This window comes from Neomonachus schauinslandi, chromosome 10 (genome assembly GCF_002201575.2).
Source record: "Neomonachus schauinslandi chromosome 10, ASM220157v2, whole genome shotgun sequence".
Taxonomy (NCBI): Eukaryota; Metazoa; Chordata; class Mammalia; order Carnivora; family Phocidae; genus Neomonachus; species Neomonachus schauinslandi.
Genome location: NC_058412.1, coordinates 57,923,606 through 57,945,299, shown reverse-complemented (window position 1 = coordinate 57,945,299; position 21,694 = coordinate 57,923,606). Strand labels below are relative to the sequence as shown.

Below are 21,694 nucleotides of genomic sequence, written 5' to 3'. Positions count from 1 at the left end.
TTCCTTCCTTCCTTCCTTCCTTCCTTCCTTCCTTCCTTCCTTCCTTCCTTCCTTCCTTCCTTCCTTAGAGCAAGTCAGTCGAGGGAGGGGCAGAGGGAGAGGGAAACCAGCAGATTCCCCACTGAGCGGGGAGCCCAATATGGGGTCCATCCCAGGATCCCAAGACCATGACCTGAGCCAAAACTAAGAACCAGATGCTTAACTGACTGAGCCACTGAGGTGCCCCAAAGTGAGTCCCTTTAAACTGGAATTGAAAATCACCATAGGGGCAGCTGGGTGGCACAGTTGGTTAAGCATGGGACTGTTGGTTTTGGCTCAAGTCGTGATCTCAGGGCTGTGAGATCAAGCCCCAAGAGGGGCTCCGCACTCCGCCAGGAGTCTGCTTCCCCCCTCCCTCTCCCTCTACCCCTCCCTGCCAAGCTTTGTCTCTCTCTCTCAAGTAAATAAATAAATCTTTAAATAAAAAATGTTAAAATCACCATAATAATAACAATACAATTAATACAATATAATTAACTAAAAACAATACAGTTAACTAAAAGATACAAGGTAAAAACATATAGAAAAGCTTCTATTAATAAAAGGTAGGCTATAATTTCAACTCTGCACAAATTCTTAGGAGGAACAAAGAGTAAATCAATTAGGTGGGTGGGGAGTGGTCCTAGTTTTTCTGACTAGATTGTCTAGAAGCATTATATGGCATCTTTAACTTCACATTTGACTTTCACAACACACATCATCATAAAGAGGGCCACTTTTTCAAGAAATACTTAAGGACTTCATCTTTCTGTGGCTTCTATTAATACTTTGATAATAAACTCATTTTCTTTTGGAATTCTTTTAATTTCATTATCCTTATGGAATTTCTTTTTCACTTAATCTAAGTGCCATTTCCTCATTTATCAGTGGTTTTTGCATGAGATCTGAACATTTCTCCAACATCCCTTTCATTGAGCTCATGAAATATTCTTTTGTGCAAGATTTTTAGTCGTTTATTAATGTCTTTTATTACTATGTTAGGTGTTTGCATAGCTGACAGTCTGTGAAAGCACTGACAACCTAGCACTTAATAGGTGGAATTAAATGTGGAGGGATATTTGAGTGGGGACTGAGGTTATAAGTAGTTAGCTCATTCTTAAATATTTCACATTATGAAGACTGTTGTTGCTCTATATAAACTCATATAACTATAGGGTTTCAGATAATGAATACTAGGTAATAAGGGCCCCCCCATAGCTGAAATGTTGTATTTTGAATGCAGAGTTATGAAGTTGGAATGCTCTGAGCTTTGTGGAAGAAACATACTATGTAGCAAGTACAGTGAAGTCCACTAATAAAGGTTAAGGGTTTCAAAATATATAATACTGATAAGGCTTTGTACATGAAATTATACTTTTATGTTTTTCATTTTGCTTAGTTAATAAAAAGACTACATTCCAAACCAAAACACCCTTAAAATACATAAATTTTGGAGCTTTGGATTTTCAAGATATTTGCTTTTCTAGTTCTAGTACTGGAGAACTACGATTCTATAATAGAGCCATGAATCTGTAAAGCACCTCATTCCCTCTTAGCTTTTCTTGAGACACATTAAAGCCACAACAAAATGAAACTTCTCTTTCACAATAAGCTTTAGTGGGTCAGAAAATGAAAATAAGAAAATTCATTGGAGACCAGATTAGGCTGGAGAGAAAATGGAAATATTCTTTTTTTGTTCTCCAGCTGTCATTATATATCTTCCTCACATTATCTTGATGAGCTTTCTTAAACATAGCTAGAGATTCAGTGAAAACCTGTAAATATCTTTTGGTTGTCAAAATGCCAATACCCTTTAATCTTTATGTTTTAAAAGAGCTTAAGACTGACGGTCTTCTTTGGAAAAATGTTTAAAATTGGCCAGTTTTAGTCATATGCTGGGGCTTAGAAAAAGGTGTCTGTACTTGTTTTATGTTTGTGGCCTATAAAACCAAAAACTATCTTGGGGATAATTTGAACTTAATCAGTCCTGTGTAATATACATTAAGTTACCTTAATAGCCGCACATTGGAAATGCTCAGTATATTCTACATTTATTTCAGTTTAAGATGCAGAAATGGACTTCCTAGACATATGCCATATGTTCTCTTCTTATGCCAAGTTAACAAGAATTAAAAGACTGAGATGAATAAACAAGGTCAACTTAAGCTGAGCCAAATTAGACAACAGAATAATTGTCAGATTTTCTGTTGGCAGGGACAGTTTGTTTTGAGCCAATCTTCATGAATTATAGGCTGTAAATTTTTTTTTTCTGGTAAGTCTACCGCCAGGCATTCTGTTGACAATTTTCTTTGTTTTGTAAACACTGAAAATTTTCATCAATTATATTGTTTATAGGTACACATAAGGATTATGGATAGATGGGGGTTTTTGTTTGTTTGTTTGTTCTAAATTAAAGGAAATTTGCTTAGATACAAATCAAATAAAACCAAGCCAAAATGTAGTAACTTTTAGCAGGATAGTATTTAATTTGGAGTTTCTTAGGCATGAATTCAGATATAGTAAATAGCAGGAAACTAATATTACAATTAATTTATGACAGTAAATATAAAAGTAGATACATTTGTTACAAATACAAGGTTTGATTGCTCTACAGTAAAGAATCTTAGACCTTGAAGGGGCTATTCTAATACAAATGGGAAAATTGAAGCAACCAGAGAAATGGAATTATTTTAAATATAATAACTAGTTTAGAGCAGTACCAGATCTAAAGGTGAATATTTAGTCCTAGGATCATTTAATTTATTTATCATTGCCCCTCTCACTTTGCCCTTTTTCTTTCTAAACTGCTTTCTCTTCGAGTTGTTTAACTTTTTTAAACTGCCATGTCAAAAATAGGAGAAAAACTAACCATTTGAATAATGTCTGTCTTAGCCACATCAAAAATATGAAAACCAACTATTTGAATAATAGTGGTCGTGACATATAAAGTATAAAATCTCAGTCAATTCACATAATGGTGATTTTTAAAAACACTTATACCCTAGATGTAGTAACTACTATTACTGTGTAAGTGCCTGATTATTTTGGGGTATCTAAAGTGTGTATTTAACACACTTATTATCAGCTTTATATTCTTATAGCCTATATATTCTTGTATTACAAAAATAATTATTTTGCTTATTCAGTAAATATTTATTAAGCATCTGTTACATGCCAGGCACTTTTCTACATCCTGGAGGATCCAGCAGTGGGAAAAAAAAAAAAAGACAAACCTCTACCCTCATACAGTTTATATTCAAGTAACTTCGTTCATAAACTCAAGCACAGTACAGTCTATTCAAAACCAGTTTTCAGTTGGCTTCTGAATTATATTTAGTTCAAGTTAATTCAGTTTATTTCACCATAGGCTACCCAGAAATTAAAATTTTATTCAGTCATATAAGCATATGAAGAATGTAAATAATGGATGGGAGGGAAGGATTTAAAATTAAGAGGACATTTTATAAAGTAGGTTGATATTTTAGTTCATTCATTCATTCATGGATGGGATATTTGTTGAATGCTCACTCTGTGGCTGGTACTGGGTTGGATGCTGTGGATACAACAGTGAGCAAAAGTAGATACACCCTTAACCCCTGGTGAGTGGGCCCATGCTACCATTCCATTCACTCTGCTTCTCTCTCTTTTAGAGCCTGAGACATTACTGAACTCCTCTAGAAAAAAATTTTTAAGTATCTTGGGGTAGCTAAACTTCCCCAATGTAGTTCTGGTATTCAAATTGAGCCCTGAGCCCTAGCATTCAGGTGGTGAAGTGTGAAAACAGACCTCACTTCAAATTTCCACTGATATCAAAGCAGCTTTCCCTATCAAGTCAGCCCAGTCATTCAAAATGATCTGTTAAAGATGCAGAACACATCCTAACACTTATGTATTAATTCCTCCTTGCTGCCATAACCAATAGGCACAAATTTAGTGACTTAAGCAGGGTGCATTCCTTTCTGGAAGTTCTAGACAATAATCTACTTTCTTGCCTTTTTGAGCTTCTAGAGGCCACTCTGCATTCCTTGGCTCATGGCTCCTTTCCTCCAAAGCAAGCAGTGGTAGGTGGAGTCCATCTCGTCATGAGTTACTGGACACTGATTCCTCTGCCTCTCTCTACCACATTTAAGGACCTCTTTCACATTTAAGGATGACATTAGGCCCATCCAGATAATCCAGCATAAACTCCCTGTTTTAAAGTCAGATGATTAGCAGACTTAATTCCACCTGCTACCTTAATTCCCCTTTGCCATTTCTTGGGATTAGGATGTGGACATCTTTGGGAGGCCATTATTCTGCACACCACACACTCTAATATCCTTTATTGTCTTCTCACTGCGATTAAAACAAAGATCATACACACTGACATGGCCTACAGGCCCTAATAATTTATTATCTTCCATGCCCCGTTTATAGTTTAGCTGTATTGGCTCTCTGTTACTTAAACCTCCCAAACTTATTTCTACCCTAGGGCCTTTGCATGTGCTGTTATCCCTCCCTAGAATCTACTGGCAGTATACCACATTTTCACACAGATGACTCCTTGTCATTCAGCCCTTAACTCAAATAGTGCCTTTACTCTAATCACCAATTCTTTGTATTTTTTCCTAGTACTTACCATTAATTGAATGACCTTAGTTATGTATTTTTGCTTGTTTCTTATCTGTATCTTTCCTCTTCCTCCCCCCAACCCCCACACTTGAGAACTTGAAGAGTGCAGTAGGCCTTGCAGTGTGCTAACTATGCACCAGGCATTGTGCTAGGGCTTCAAGAAATGATAGTATCTAAGAATCATGATGGTTTTTGCCTTCATGGAGTTTATAGGTTAATGAGGAAGCAGATAGTAATCTAATAATCACATAAAAATAAAATTACAAGTGTGACAGTGTTACAAAGCTTTATAGTTAGGGTATTTTAGTATCTGGTGGACTAGCTCCTCTCTCATAGTTTCTTCTTTGTTTTGTTTTTCTTTTTTTATGTTAACCTTAATATCACTTTGTCTAACTCAGTAAAAAAGTATGTTGGTCTTTTTATTGGGATTACATTAAATTTAGTTAATTTATTATTTATTATTTTTTTAAAGATTTTATTTATTTGACAGAGAGAGACACAGCGAGAGAGGGAACACGAGCAGGGGGAGTGGAAGAGGGAGAGGGAGAGGGAGAAGCAGGCTTCCCACCAAGCAGGGAGCCCAATGCGGGACTCGATCCCAGGACCCCAGGATCACGACCCAAGAGGAAGGCAGACACTTAATGACTGAGCCACCCAGGTGCCTCTAAATTTAGTTAATTTAATAATTTAATATAATACATTAATTTAGAGAGAACTGACATCTTTATGATGTTGAATCATCCTATTCAAGAAAAGGGGTATCTTCTCATTTGCTCAAGGCCATTTTTATGTATGTCAGAGTGTTTTAAAATTTCCATCATGTGAATTTTGTATATTTGTTGTTCAGTTTATTCCTCAGTATTTAATCTTTGTTGATAACATAAATGGAGTTTTCCTCTACCATTATATCCTCTAACTCATTTGTGTATATGAAGGCTATTGGTTCTTGTACATTAATTTTACTTCTTTCTACCTTACTATTTTTGAAATATTTGATTATGTTTTATCATTGATTCCCTAGGGCTCTTCTGTTATATTGTCATATCATTGCAAATGAAGATACTTTTATTTCCTTACCAGTTTTTATTCTCTAGTTCAAGGATTGGCAAAATTTTTCTGCAAAGTACCAGATAATAAATTTTTAGGCTTTGAGGACCATACAGTCTCAACTACTATAGATGATAAATAAATGAATGGGTATGGTTTTATTCTAATAAAACTTTATTTATGAGAATAGTCAGGTTTGGATTTGGCCAGTGGGACATAGTTTGCCCCTTTGATCTGGTTGATTGATCTAATTGTAATGGCTAATAACTCTAGTACAGTGTTGAATAGTAGCAGAGATAGTGGGTATTCTTGCCTTGTTTCTGATCTTAGGAGAAATGCCCTTAGTGATTCCCCATTAAATAAGATACCAGCATTAGGACTAAGTTATATATGTATACATATATATGTATATATACATATATTCTTATGTTATAATATATCCCTCAATTTCTGTTTTCTTGAGTATTTTTATCAGGGAGGGGGTTGTGTTTTGTCAAAGGCTTTTTCAGCATCTATAGAAATAATCATATGATTTTTATTAACCATAGATCTATTAGTATGCTGTATGATCTCAGTGCATCTCAATGGATTTGGTAACATTGAACCAACCTTGTAACGTCAGGATAGATTGAGGGGTTGAATTTTGTTTGGTAATACTTAATATTTTTACATTGATATTCATGAGTGATATTCATTTGTAGTCATCTTTTCTTTGTACTATAGGAAGTTTTTAATTTTAATGTATTGGAACAGTGTAGAGCAATTAAAATATCTGTTCTTTGAACAAGGGTTGGAGGTAGAATTCTCTAATCAAAACATCTGGGCCTTTTTCATAGGGTACTTCCTTAAGAATTTTGTGTATTTCTTTCATGGAAATTGGTCTGCTTCAGATTTCTAAATCTAATGGTGGTTACTTTTGGCAATTTGTATTTACCTAGGAAATTTCTTTCTGCTTTTAAATGTATTTGCATAGAAATCTACAAAGTGGTCTCTTATTATTAAAAAAAAAAAATCTGTTACAATGGTTAATTCCTCCCTCTCTGTGCCACTTCTTATTTTGTATATTTATGCTTTCTCTCCTTGGTCTATTTTCTTTTTTTCAAAAACATCTAGATTTAATCAGGTCTGTAATTTTTTATTTTGTTTTTAAACTTCTACCTTAGGGGTCAGTAAACTATGGCCTGTCAGCTAGTCACCTATTTGTATAAATAAAGTTTTACTGGATCACAGCCATGTTCATTCATTTTATGTATTACAAACAGCTGCTTTTGTGCTGCGACAAGATTTGAGTAATTGCAGGAGAGAACATATGGCCCACAAACCTAAAATATTTACTCTCTACACGTTTAAGAGAATTTCCCAACCTCCACTCTGCCTCATTAATTTTTCCTTTTATCTTTATTATTTCCTTTACTTTTACTTATTTTGGTTTAGTTTCTTGTTATTTTTTTCAGATTTTTGAGTGGGAATTAGTTTATTTTGTTTTTTCATTTTCTCTGATTAAAGTATTTAGTGCTAGTACTTTTGTCTAATTATTGCTTTCAATACATTCCACAGATTGTGATATGCAGTGTTTCATTGTAATTATTTTTTTAAGAATTCATGCTGTTTTCTTCTTTCACGCAGGAGTTAATAGAAGGCTTTAAAATTTCTAGGAGGATGGTCCTTTTGTTTCTCGTTAAACATTTCTAGTTGTATTGCATTGTGATCACAGAGTATTTCTAATAGTTCTTTCTTATGGAACTTAGTGATATCCTTTTGGCACCTAACATATCATTTTTTGGTGAATATTTGGGGAAAAAATCTCTTTTCCATTATCAGAGTGTACAATTTGATAAATATCCATAATATTACATTACTCATTATGTTGTTTTGGTGTTCTTTCTCATTTTTTGCCTAATCTATTTTGTAATAAGAATAATGAGTGAAAGTCTCCTGTTACTAGTGTCTATGTCTCCTTGCATTTCTTACAGATGTAACTTCATAGAGGTGGTTTCTGTGTTAGTTGGTGCTTACATACTGGTTATATCTTTGTTGTGAAATTTGGATGTTAGTATTTTTTTGTCAATATTAAATACTTGGGGGCTTTAATTCTGTTCTTTCTATAATCAGGAGTTCTGTTGGTTTCTTATTTTCATTTGCCTAGGATATCTTTTCCCATCTCTTTATTTTTAGTTTTTCTAGATCAATTTATTTATTTTTTAAATTTTTTTATTTGACAGAGAAAGACAGCAAGAGAGGAAACACAAGCAGGGGGAGTGGGAGAGGGAGAAGCAGGCTTCCCGCCAAGTCAGGGAGCCCGATGTGGGGCTCGATCCCAGGAACCTGGGATCATGACCTTAGCCGAAGGCAGACACTTAACGACTGAGCCACCCAGGCACGGCTAGATCAATTTATTTTAGATATATCTCTTTAAAGATTGATTTATTTTAGCACAAGTTGGGGGAGGGGCAAAGGGAGAGAATCTTCAAGCAGACTCCCTGCTGAGCGTGGAGCCTGAAGGAGGGCTCAGTCCCACAACCCATGAGATCATGATCTGAGCTGAAACCAAAGTTGGATGCTCAACCAACTGAGCCACCCAGGTGCCCTCCTAGATGTCTCTCTTGTATACAGAATATAGCTGGATCTTGGTTTGTGGGCATACTGAAAATCTTTTTCTATTAATAGAGGAGTTAAGTCTATTTATATTAATTGATATGACTGATATTCTTGATCTCTCTTTGAATATTTTATAATTATGTGAATTTTGTACTATTTGCTTACATTTCTTAAGTGGGTGTGATTCTTATATTTCTTAAGTGGGTGTATTTTTTTGGGAAGGTTTGTACTTAGTTTTAGTGGTTACCTTTGTACTGATGTTTTTCTAATGCCCTTAGTCTCTTCTTAGTTAACCTTTCATTATCTGATGTATCAGTGTTTATTATTGTCTTTTAACTCCCACCTATGTCTATAAACAATCATAGCTTATTCTACTTTTCTCTTTCACTCTTTGTTCCCCTCCCATTTTTTCAGTTGTATCATTTCTATTTAAGAGTCTTCCACATTCATCTCTCCACTCTCCCGTTTTGGTCTTTTTTTTTTTTTTTTTTAGGATTTATTTATTTGTTTGAGAAAGAGCATGCGCAGATGTATGCGTGAGTAGGGGGAGGGGAGAGAGAAAATCCTTAAGCAGACTTCATACCCACTGCAGAGCCCATGGCGGGTCTTGATCCCAGGACCCTGAGGTTATGACCTAAGCCAAAACCAAAAGTCTGTAGCTCAATTGACTGAGCCACCCAGGCGCCCCTTTTTTGGTCTTCTGTCTACATTTATATGTATTAAAGTGTTCAGAATTAGTTCTTTTGCTGAAGTTTTTCCAGTTATCTCATGGTTGGATGAAGCTCTTCCTTTAGTATGTTCCTCAAGAAGGGTTCATGAAAACTATTTCTCTTTAGCCTTGATACTTGAAAGAGAGCTTGGATAGCTATAAAATCATTAGTTTACACTTCTTTTCATTGAGTTTTTAAAAATCGCTGCTCTACTTTTGTCTTACCTTGTATTTTATTTTTGAAAAGGGTGATGCTTGTTTAATTCTTCTGCATTTGCAAGTTATTTGATCTTTCTACCAGGAGACCTTGCAGATTTTTAAAACTAATCTTTGAAATCTAAGAGTTTTGTTAAGATATGTCTTTGAACTGATTTTTATAATAATTTTTCTCAGGCACTTGGTATAATTTTTTTTTTTAAGATTTTATTTATTTGAAAGAGAGAGACCATGAGTGGGAGGGAGGGGAGAGGGAGAAGCAGACTCCCTGCTGAGCAGGGAGCCTGATGTGGGGCTCAATCCCAGGACCCTGGGATCATGACCTGAGCTGAAGGCTCAACAGCCACCACCCAGGCGCCTCTTGGTATAATCTTTTGATATGTAAATCCAAATCTTTAAAAAAAAATACTTACTTCTGAAACATTTCCCTGGATTATAGTTTTAAATATTAATTCTGTTTCCAGTGAATCAAATTGTACAAATGCTCTTACTTCTTTGCCTTATTTCTCTTTCCATTACTTTCTCCCTTGTCTTTTTTTTTCTTTATCTCCTTTTCATTGTCTTGTTTTCTGCCATTTTCAGTGCCTCTTATTAAATTTCAATTTGAATTTATTCCCATTTGGGTGCCTTGTAATATTTCGATTTTAAGATATTTTTCTTTCTTTTCTTTCTTGAATGCAATGAACTTCTCCTTTCCCACCCCCAGCTCTTCCTCTTAGTTTTTGTCCTTCTAATTCAGAGTGGATTTCTATGTACCCAGCTGCTTGTTTGAATATATTTAATTTTGCATGGAGTGTTGTAGTTTTCTTCTATTTCATGGTTGTTTTGGGGGGGGTGAGAATTTTTCTCAATTGGTATGTGTTGGGTTCATTTTCTGTTTTTTTGAAGTAACTGTCTAGAACTGTTCATCTATTTCCTGTTTATTTTTGTGGTATTGGAATGTATTTTGGGAGATTCTGGTTCATGGAGCCCTCAGTATAGCTAAGTCTGGCACTTGTTTGTGTAAAAGTAGATATAGAGACCAATGGAACAGAGTGCCAAGTCCAGAAATAAATCTTTACACCTATGATCAACTGATTTTTGACAAATGTATAAAGGCAACTGGATTTTCATCTACAAAATAATGAACTTAGACACTTTATATCACATCATACATAAAAATGAACTCAACATGGACTTGAGTGTAAAAGCTAAAGCTATAACATTTCCAGAAGAAAACATAAGAGAAAATTTTGTGATTTTAAGTTAGAAAAAAATTTCTTCTATACAAAATGAAAGCATAATCAATAAAAGAAACCATAACTACACTAGGTTTTACCAAATTTGAAACTTTTGCACTTCAAAAGACACGATTAGGGAAATGAAAGGGCAAGCCACAGACTGGGAGAAAATATTTGCCAATCATGTACCTGATTACAATTAAGAATATGTAAAGAGGTCTTATAATTCAATAATAAGAGAAATTATTTTAAAAATGGACAGAGTTTTGAATAGATATTTCACCAAAGAAGATATACTAATGGCTAATAATCACATAAAAATGCTCCACATCATTTGTCATTAGGGAAATGCAAATTAAAATCATAATGAGATACTACTTTATACCCAGTAGAATGATTATAATCAAAAAGACTGACAATACCAACCACAGGTGAGGATATAGAGAAACTGGAACCCTTGCACATTGCTGATGGGTATGTAAAATGTTATAATCACTTTGGAAAAACAATTTGGTAGTTTCTAAAAACTAACAAGATAAATATAAACTTAAAATATGATCCAGAAATTCCACTCCTAGATATTACCCATGGGAATTGAAAACATGTCCCCTTGAAGACTTATATGTGAATATTTATAACAACATTATTCATAATAGCCCAAATCTGGAAGTAATTAAAAATATCCAGCAGCTGCTGAGTAGATAAACAAAATGTGGTATATTCATACAATGGAATACTATTCAGAAACGAAAAAGGAATAAACTACATGCTACAACATGTATGAACCTCAGAAACCATAATGCTAAGTGAAAAAAGCCTGACACAAAAGACAACATATTGTATGAATTCATTTATATGAAGTTTCCAGACTATAGGATTTCATTTATATGAAGTTCCTCTAGAGGCAGAAAGCAGACCAGTGAGTGGTTCAGGCTGGAGGTAGGAGTGGGAATGCACTGTAAGTTGGCACAAGGGAACTTTGTGGCAATGGAAATGTTCTAAAACCACTCTGGTGGTAGTTGCATAACTTTATAAATTTAGCAAACATCATTGAATTGTATACTTACAGGGGGCAGATTTTATGGTGCATGTAAATTATACCCCAGTAAAATCATTTTTAAAAAAGTAAATAAAGAAGTAAGACTTCCAGTTAGTTGAAGACAATACTGGCTGCCTTCCTTTGCACTTCTCAGTACTTCCTGTATAAATGATATAGAACATAATAAAAGAAAAGAAACTACATGAAAGCCCCACCTTCAGCATGACTTGACAGAGAACTTCCAGACAATTGTAAATAAAATGGAAAAAATGCCAAATCCCAGAGCATGATCTCCACATCCTGGTGTTCTTGTAGATTAGAGCATGAACTACACCATGCAGTGTGAAGGGGTAGTTTTTTAAATGCACAGCTTCTGTGGTGGGGAGATGGGTGGGTGAAAAAAAGGCAAAAAGAGAGAGGCACCTTCTGACAGTTGGGTGTGAAGGAAGAAAGAAGCAAAAGGGGAAAATTTAGGGTCCCACAAGATAAAAGGGAGCCAAAAAATAAGAGGTCATACAACTCCATCAGCAATGTGTAGAGAGCTTAATTAGACCCTCTCTGATTGTCTTATTCCAGATCTTCCTGTTAAAAAATTTTTGGCTAGTCTCCTGTTTTGTCACTTGACCTAAGCAGGCTAGTAGAGCTATGGCTTTCCCTGTTCATTTCCTATCAAATTTGTTACTTTTACTGACAGTTAGTTTGCTGTTTTATTGATAATGCTGCTGGGCAGGGTTCTTCCACTCTAAGCTCCAAATCAAGTCAGCTGCTGTTTTTCACAGCCTGTCCTACCCTAGTAGAACCACAAGGCTGAACTAGCTTGGGGGTCAAGAAAGGATGGGAGCAGCCCCTGAATATCAGATTTCCCCTTTATTACTAGAAGTTCAGCATTTTTTCATGAATAATTCTTATCAAATTCTTGTTTGCTCCTATTTGATTTCCAGAGCTCTGAAATGGTAATTTTTGTCCAGTTTTATAATTGTTTTCTGGGGAGAAGATTTACTCACCTCTAAACTCTGCCATACCTGGAAATTCTGCTCCTTTATTTAGTATTAATTAAACTATGTAGTTTGAGGCATTTTCCTCAAGGATATTATGAGTATATATGTATAATTGATATGAAATATATGACCTATATTTCATATGATATATATAAAAAATATGGCCTCTTCACAATTACTGCATATAGTTGGGATCCTCAGGAGCAGGTGTGTAAACTGCAGAATGGGGGCCAGATCCTGCCCACCACCTGTTTTTTAAATAAAGTTTTATTGTAACACAGCCACTCTCATTTATTTATGTATTGTCTGTGGCTGCTTTCATACTACAATGGCAGAGTTGAGTGTTGTGATAGAGTCTGTATGATCCACAAAGCCTAATATCTGGTGCTTTACACAAAAAGTTTGTTGACCTTTGCTTCAGAGCAAATTATAATGGTGACTAACATAATTACCATTATAAATAATATTACTTTGTCTCGTATTTTTATTTCACATTTATCCTGTTTATTTTCTCAATAACCCATATAATCAGCTGGATATATGTGAAATTATCATTTATCAGATTTCAGAAACTAATGGCAAAGTTGCATAAGTACAATCATATGAGTTACAAACTAAATATACTAAACATACTAAATATACTAAAAATTAATATTTTAATATAATCTAACAATTCTAAAATTTAACAACAGAATAAAAATAGAATCTGATATGTTATAGTAATTTCATGTTCATCTTGGCCTGGAATAACATTCATTCTAACAGTATTCTGTTTACATTGAATTCTTCCTCCATCATACCTGCTCTTGCATGACCAAACTACTGCAAAGTCATCGCCATGAGAAAGTGCACATTTTTTTCTTTGACATTTTGAAATATTCTTGCTTAAGTATTAGTTTGCATTTCAACAGGGAATATTTAAATTGTTTAATACTAAACACTCTATGGAGCACTTTTCTCAATTCAACGTATCTTACCTATTAGAAGAGACATTCAGTGTTCTTTGTTGAATAATATGTTTATGGATTGAACAAAAGGGAGGGAGGTTATCTGGAAATGTGTCTTCTCCTTGAGGAACTAAAGATAGGCCAACAAAAGCTTCATTTAGCATATCTCCTCTGTCCAAAGGCCCCAGGAGTTCTGTTAAAAAATGATCAAGGTATGAGTCAAAATCAAATAAGATTTCTGCTAGCTCCTTTATGATTACAGGAAAACTTCCACATATCCCAATGAAACTTTTTAAAAATTTGTTAACTATATAGTGTAAATCTTGTAGTCGTACTCCCTATATGACTTCTCTCCTTCTGACACTTAGCTCAACCAGGGGAATTTGATAACTGAGTAATTAATGTTTTCAAGTTCACATTTGATAATTGAATGAATTAATGTTTTCAAATTCACATTTAAAAAATTCATTTATAACTTCCCCATTCATAGTGTTTTTAACCAGCATTTTATTAATCAAATATTTTTTGTTGTTGTTAACTAACTACTGGAATACTTTATTATATTGGAAAATAGAAGTGAATTATTTTACATCCCACATATAGAACACAATTTGAAAGCAAAAAAGGAAAGTATCTTTTATAGGAATGTATCTTTTCCAATATTTACTCATCTTAATTGGAATTTTAAAGTGTATAGAGAGTTTGCTGTTCCCACATCATACAGATGTACAGAGCAAACTTTAAAATTGGCAGCTTAGGGCATTGTTTAGAAAAATTGTGAAACATGTTGAAGTTGTGAAAAATATATCTGAAAAAACATAAACTTTATTAAAGGCCAAAAACTCTTAGGACCACACTATGTGTGTGTATTTTTTTTTTTACATGTTAACTATTTTCTAAGTGTGCAGTTCAGTAGTAGTAAGTATATTCATCTTATTGTGCAATACATCTCCAAAATTTTTTTCTGCTTGTAAAATTGACACTGTACACCCATTAAACAACTCCCTATTTATTTCTCTTTCCCTTCCTCTAGGCCCTGGTAACCACCATTTTGCTTTTTGTTTCTATAAATCTGACTACTTTGGATACTTCATTTAAGTGGTATCAGATAGTATTTGCATTTATGTGACTGGCATATTTCCCTCTGCATAATGTCCTCATGGTTTATCCATGTTTTAGGATTTCCTTCCTTTTTAAGGCTGAATGATATTCCACCATATGTATATACCACATTTTGTTTATCCATTTGTCCATCCATGGAAATTTGGATTGCTTCCAGCTTTGGCTATCGTGAATAATTCTGTTATGAATATGGGTGTGCAGATATCTTTTTGATACCCTGATTATAATTCCTTTAGATATATAGCTATAAGTGGGGTTGCTGGATCATATGTAAGTTCTATTTTTAATTTCTTAATTAAGCAATTTCTTTAATTAAATGTAAAGTTTTATTTAAGTAATCTCTACACCCAGTGTGGGGCTCAAACTCACAACCCCCGGATCAAGAGTCGCATGCTCCTCCGACTGAGCCAGCCAGGTGCCCCAACTGTTTTTAATTAATGAACCACCATGTTGTTTTCATTGTGGTTGCACCATTTTACAATCCTACCAACAGTGCTCCAATTTTTCCACAACTTTGCCAACACTTGTAATTTTGGTGTATTTTTTTTATTATTATTATAGCCATTCTAATGGGTATGAGGTGATAACTTGTTATAGTTTTGATTTTGCATTTCCATAATTATCAGTGATGTTGAACATATTTTCATGTCCTTATTGACCATTTATTTATCTTCATTGGTGAAATATCTATTCAAGTCCATTTGCCCATTTTTGAATCAGGTTGTTTGATTTTTGTTGAGTTTTAGGAATACTTTATATATTCTGGGTATTAATCCCTTATCAGATATATGATTTTCAAGTATTTTCTCCCATTTCATGGGTTGCCTTTTTATTCTGTTGATAGTGTCCTTTGATGAATAAAAGTTTTAAATTTTGATGCAGTCCGATTTATTTTTACTTTTGTTGCCTATACTTTTGGTAACCATTGCCAAATCCAATGTCATGAAACTTTCTCCCTGTTTTTTCCCTAAAAGTTTTGTAGTTTAGGTTTTACATTTAGGTCTTTGATACATTTTGAGTTAATTTTCATATATGGTACAAGTTAAAGGTCCAACTTCATTTTTTAAAATATGGATATCCAGGGCGCCTGGGTGGCTCAGTTGGTTGGGCGACTGCCTTCGGCTCAGGTCATGATCCTGGAGTCCCGGGATCGAGTCCCGCATCTGGCTCCCTGCTCGGTAGGGAGTCTGCTTCTCCCTCTGACCCTCCCCCCTCTCATGCTCTCTGTCTCTCACTCTCTCTCTCTCAAATAAATAAATAAAATCTTTAAAAATAAATAAATAAATAAAATAAAATAAAATATGGATATCCAGTTTTCCAAGCACCATTTGTTGAAAAGATTTTCCTTCCCCCCACTGAATGAACCCAGCACCCTTGTTGAAAATCATTTGACCATATATGTAAGGGTTTATTTCTAGACTGTTTTATTCCATCACTCTATATGTCTGTTTTTATGCCAGTACTATATTGTTTTGATTACTGTAGCTTTGTGTAGTAAGTTTTGAAATGAAGTGTGAGTCCTTACGCTTTATTCTTTCTCAAAATTACTTTAATTCTTCAGGGTCTCTTGAGATTCCATATGAATTTTAGGATGGGTTTTTCTGTTTCTGTAAAATATGTCATTGGGATTTTGATAAGATTACATTGAATCTGTAGATTCCTTTGGGATGTATGGACATTTTAAAAATAAATCCTACAACCCATAAACAAAAGGGATGCTTTTTCACTTAGTACTGTGTTTATTTTCTTTCAGCAGTGTTTTCTACTTTTCAGTGTATAAGTCTTTCACCTCCTTAGGTTTATTCCTAAAATTTTTATTTTTCTTGATGCTCTTGTAAACAGAATTGTTTTTAAAATTTTCTTTACAAGTTATTCACTAAAAATTTGTTTTAAGTTTTTATTTAAATTCCAGTTAGTTAACATATAATGTAATATTAGTTTCAGGTATACTATATAGTGATTCAACACTTCCATACAACACCCGGTGCTCATCACAGCAAACACACTCCTTAATCCCCATCACCTATTTTACCCATCCTCCCACCTACGTCCCCTCTGGCAATCATCAGTTTCTTCTCTGTAGTTAAGAGTCTGTTTCTGATTTGGATGCCTTTTATTTATTTTATTTCCCAATTGCTCTGGCTGGGACTTCCAGTACTGTGTTGAAAAGAAATAGAGAAGAGGGCATCCTTATCTTGTTCATGATTGTAGAGGAAAAGCTTTCAGTTTTTCACTATTGACTATGATGTTAGCTGTGGGATTTTAATAATTTTAGTATGGGTCTTTTTTATGTCAAGGTAGTTTCCTTCTAGATTTAGTTTATTGAGTTTCTATCATGAATGGGTATTGAGTTTTGCCAAATGCTTTTTCTGTATCAATTGAGAAATATATAGTTTCTGTCCCTTATTCTGTTAATGTGGCATTAAGTCAATTTATTTTTGTAGGTTGAACTGTCCTTGCATTTCAGAAATAAATTACTTGGAGTATAGTCTTTTTAATATGCTGCTGAATTTGGTTTAGTAGTATTTTGTTAAGAATTTTGTATCAACATTCATCAGAGATATTGGTCTATTCCTTAGTGTCTTTGTCTGGCTTTGGTACTAGGGTGCTAAGAGAGTGGGGGAGGGACATCAAAGTATTCCTAAATTGAGAAGGCACTTTGAGACTGGAAAACAAAGGAGGTGACTCTGTACAGTTTATACAGAGTTTTATTAAGGGTAACTTACTGATGGGGGAGATCAGGTAGAGGATGATCCATGGCAGCTGCACAGTTATTCTCCACAAAATCCAGACCTTAGTCCACAGATTTTATTAGAGCAAGGGGACACAAAGAAGGACAGTGCAGTGAGATCAGAGGGTTCACATGCACCTCAAAGGGTTTGCATGCACCTAATTGATAGCTAACCTTTAATTAGATCCTGTGGCACCATCTGTGTGTCAGGTGAGAGAAAGACTGTGTTATTGCTAACAGATTCATGGGAGGCTAGAACATGCCTCCCCGCTATCCTGACCTTAGCAGGCTTTCTAAGGTATGTATATTAATCTCCAAGGGGTCTGGAATATGTCACCCCAAGAGAGGTCACCAAGTGAACATGAACAAGATGGAGGGCCAAAGATGGAATCAGTATTGTCAGTAATAGAGTAATGATGACTTCATAGAATGAGTTTGGGATGTTGTTTCCTTTTCAAATTTTTGTACAAGTTTGAGGAGGATTGGTGTTAATTCGTCTTTTAATGTGTAGTAGAATTTCCAGTAAAGCCATCAAGTCCTGGACTTTTCTTTTTGATTTATCCATTTCTAGAATTTATCCATTTCTTCTAGGTTTTACAATTTGTTGGCATGCAATTGTTCATAGTATACTTAGAATCCTTTTTATTTCTGTGGTATTGGTTGTAACAGCCCCTTTCATTTTTGATTTTCATTTTTTGAGTCATTCCTTTTTTTCCCTTAATCTAGCTAATGATTTGTCAATTTTTGTTGAAGTTAAAAAAACAACTCTTAGTTTCCTTGGTCTTTGCTATTGTTTTTCTGGTCTCCATTTCATTTGTTTCAGCTTTGATCTTTGTTATTTGCTTCCTTCTGTTAACTTGGGGCTTAGTTCTTTTTCTAGTTCCTGCGGTGTAAAGTTAGGTTGTTGATCTGAGATCTTTCTTCTTTTTAATGTAAACATTTAATGATATAAATTCTCTTAGCACTGCTTTTGCTTCATCCCATAAGTTTTGGTATGTTGTGTTTTCATTTTCATTTTTCTCAAGATATTTTCTAATTTCCCTTGTGATTTCTTCTTTGATCCATTGGTTATTTAAAAGTGTGTTGTTTACTCTCCATGTCGTGATGGTTAATTTTATGTGTCAACTTGACTGAGCTAAGGGATGCCTGTAGGCAGTAAAACATTATTTTTGGATATGTCTGTGAGTGGGTTCATGAAGCAATTAGCATTTGAGTCAGTAGACTGAGTAAAGAAGTCTACTCTTACCCATGTGGACAGTTACCATCCAGTCTGTTGAAGGCCCAAATAGAACAAAAAGACAGAGAAAGGACAAATTGTCCCTTTTTTTTCTTAACTGGTATATCCATCTTCTCCTGCCTTCTGACATTGGAACTCCTGCTTCATGGGCCTTTGGACTCTGGAACTTGTACCAGTGGTGCCCAACTCCTTCCCCTTCTCAAGCCATTGGCCCCAGACTGGGAGTTATACCAGTCTGGTATACTGGCTTGTCTGGTTCTCAGGCCTTCACACTTGGGACTGAATTACACCACCAGCTTTCTTGGTTCTCAAGCTTGCAGATGGCATATTGTGGGACTTCTCAGTCTCCACAATCATGTGAGCCAATTCTCATAATAAATCCCCTCATGTATCTATATATATATTCTATTTGTGCTGTTTCTCTGGAGAACCCTAATACACACATATTTACAGATTTTTTAGTTTTCCTTCTGCTGTAGATTTCTAGTTTTATTTCACCGTGTTAAGAAAAGATACCTTTTATGATTTCAGTCTTTTTAATATTGTTAAGACTTGGGGTTTTTTTGCCTGACTTAAGGTCTGTCTAGCAGAATGTTCCATGTGCACTTGAGAAGAATGTATTTTACATTGTTGTGTGAGTGTTCTGCATATGTCTGTTAGGTCCACTTGGTGTATAGTATTGTTCAAGTCCTCTCTTACTGATCTTCTGTCTGGTTGTTCTTCTATTATTGAAAGGTGGGTATTGAACTCTCCCACTATTATTTTATTACTCTCTATTTCTCCTACCAATTCTGTCAGTTTTTGCTAAATAAATATTTGTAATTGTTATATCCTCTTGGTGAGTTGTTCTTTTTATCATTATATAATACATTTCTCTGTCTCTTGTGACAGTTTTTGACTTAAAATCTATTTGTCTGATATTAGACAACTCTGCTCTCTTATCATTTGTACAGAATATCTTTTTCCATCCTTTCACTTCCAGCCTGTTGTTGGATCTTGTTTTTTTAATCCACTCAGCCAATCTGTTTTTTGATTGGGGATTTTAATCCATTTACATTTAAACTAATTATTGATACAGAAGGACTTACCATTGCCATTTTGTTACTTGTTTTCTAATGTCTTACAGCTTTTTTGTCCTTTATTTCTCTTACTGCATTTTTTAAAAATTTCTTTGTGGGTGTTTTTTGTTTGTTTTTTGGTAGTGATATGCTGATATGCTGGTTTCCTTTTTTGTGTATTCTATAGTTTTTCTTTTGGCTATAATTTTGATTACATAAAATATCTTAAAAGTTAAAAAATCTATTTTAAACTGATAACTTCTATTACACACAAAAACCTTACTCCTTTACAGTTCTGCCCCCATCATTTGTTATTGTTACAAATTATATCTTTATATATTGTGTACCTGTTAACATAGATTTACAGGGTTTTGGGGAGTTTTTGTCTTTTATACTCTATATAAGAATTAAAAGTAGATTTATGCAGTTAACAGTAATACAGGATTTGTTCATGTATTTAGCTTTCTTTACTGGGTAACCTTATACTTTCATATGACTTAATGTTGCTGTCTTAGCATTTTTCTGTTTCAATTTGCAGGACTCTAGCATTTTTTTTTGGTATGGCAGATAAGTGGTACTGAATTTCTTCAGCTTTTATTTGGGAAGATCTTAATTTCTTCTTCAGTTTCAAAGCACATTTTTACAGGACACAATAATCTTGGTTGACAGTTTTTTCTTCTAGCACTTTTAGTATATTATCCCATTCTCTTGTAATCTGCAAGGTTTCTGCTGAGAAATCTGATAATCTCACTGAAGCTCCTCTGTACATGATGCGTCCTTTTTCTCTTGCTGTTTTCAAGATTCTCTTTGACTTTTAACAGTTTGGTTATAATGTAGGTCTCTGGTTTTGCTAGTTGGAATCATTTGAGTTCTTGAGTTTGTGTTTTGATTTATTTCCTTAGATTTGGGAAGTTTTCAGCTATTATTTTTCTCAAATGAGCTCTCTGTCCTTTCTCTTTTCCGTCTGGGACTCCTATAATGCATACATTGGCCTCTTTGATGATGTCCCATAAGTCTCTTAGGCTCTCTTCACCTTTCTTCATTCTTTTTTTCTTTTTGTTTCTCTGACTCAATGAATTCAAATGACCTGTGTTCAATTTTGCCAGTTCTTTCTTCTGCCTGATCAAGTCTGTTTTTGAACTCCTTTGGTGAATTTTTCAGTTTGGTTATTATATTTTTCAGCTGCAGAATTTGTGGAGTTTTTTTTTTTAATATTTTCTGTCTCTTTGCAGATATACTTTTTGTTCATGCATTGTTTTCCTCATTTGTGTAGTTAACCTGTGTTCTCTCTAAGGTTACTAATCATTTTTATGGTAATTACTTAAAGTTCTTAGGAACTTTATACATTTGCATTTCTTTTTTTTTAAAATATTTTATTTATTTATTTGAGAGAGAGAATGAGATAGAGAGAGAGAGCATGAGAGGGGGGAGGGTCAGAGGGAGAAGCAGACTCCCTGCTGAGCAGGGAGCCTGACGCGGGACTCGATCCCGGGACTCCAGGACCATGACCTGAGGTGAAGGCAGTCGCTTAACCAACTGAGCCACCCAGGCGCCCCCATTTGCATTTTTTTATCTTCAATTTCTGGGGCTTATTTTTAATCCTTTGATCAAGCCATGTTTCCCTGTTTCTTTGTATGCCTTGTTGTCTTTTCTCGAGATTTTGTCATTTGAAAAAATAGCCATCTCTCCTAGTCTTTATGGACTGGTTTTGTTGAGGGAAAGATCTTTACCAAACAGACTAGCTAGAGATTCTGGGGCCTCTCGGTCCTTTTCTGATGTGTCTTCTTTGAGGGTGTGTGTGTGCTTTCATTTTAGTATATATGGGTGCTTTGATTGTCTTGATTTCCCTCCCCCCCCCCCCCCCCGGAGATTTTTGTTTCTATTTCTATTAAATTACTCTGCCCTTATTCTCTTGCTCTGACTAGTGCCTGCCTGCATGACTGCAGAGCTTCTGCTGTTTCATTGCACCCAGGCCCTCACCTGTATTCAGTGGCCTCCAACCTGATATGCAAACTATACTGCTGTCATTCTCATCAACACCCTGAGCCAGGAAGGACAGAAATCAGTTCCTTGTGCAGCTCCCAGAGAAGCCAGAACACTGTACTTAAGTTCCACTCTATTTCTTCTGTTTCAAGGGAGGGGC

At 34.8% G+C, this 21,694-nt stretch overlaps 1 protein-coding gene across 1 annotated transcript in view; it reads right to left on the bottom strand.

The window, feature by feature from the left end:
• Positions 1 to 21,694, bottom strand: part of LOC110588787 (WD repeat containing planar cell polarity effector) — a 341,481-nt gene that overhangs the window by 58,840 nt on the left and 260,947 nt on the right. Inside the window, exon 14 of the mRNA XM_021699173.1 lies at positions 13,434 to 13,596. Coding sequence (XP_021554848.1) covers positions 13,434 to 13,596 — 163 coding nt within the window. The remainder of the gene's footprint in view (positions 1 to 13,433; positions 13,597 to 21,694) is intronic.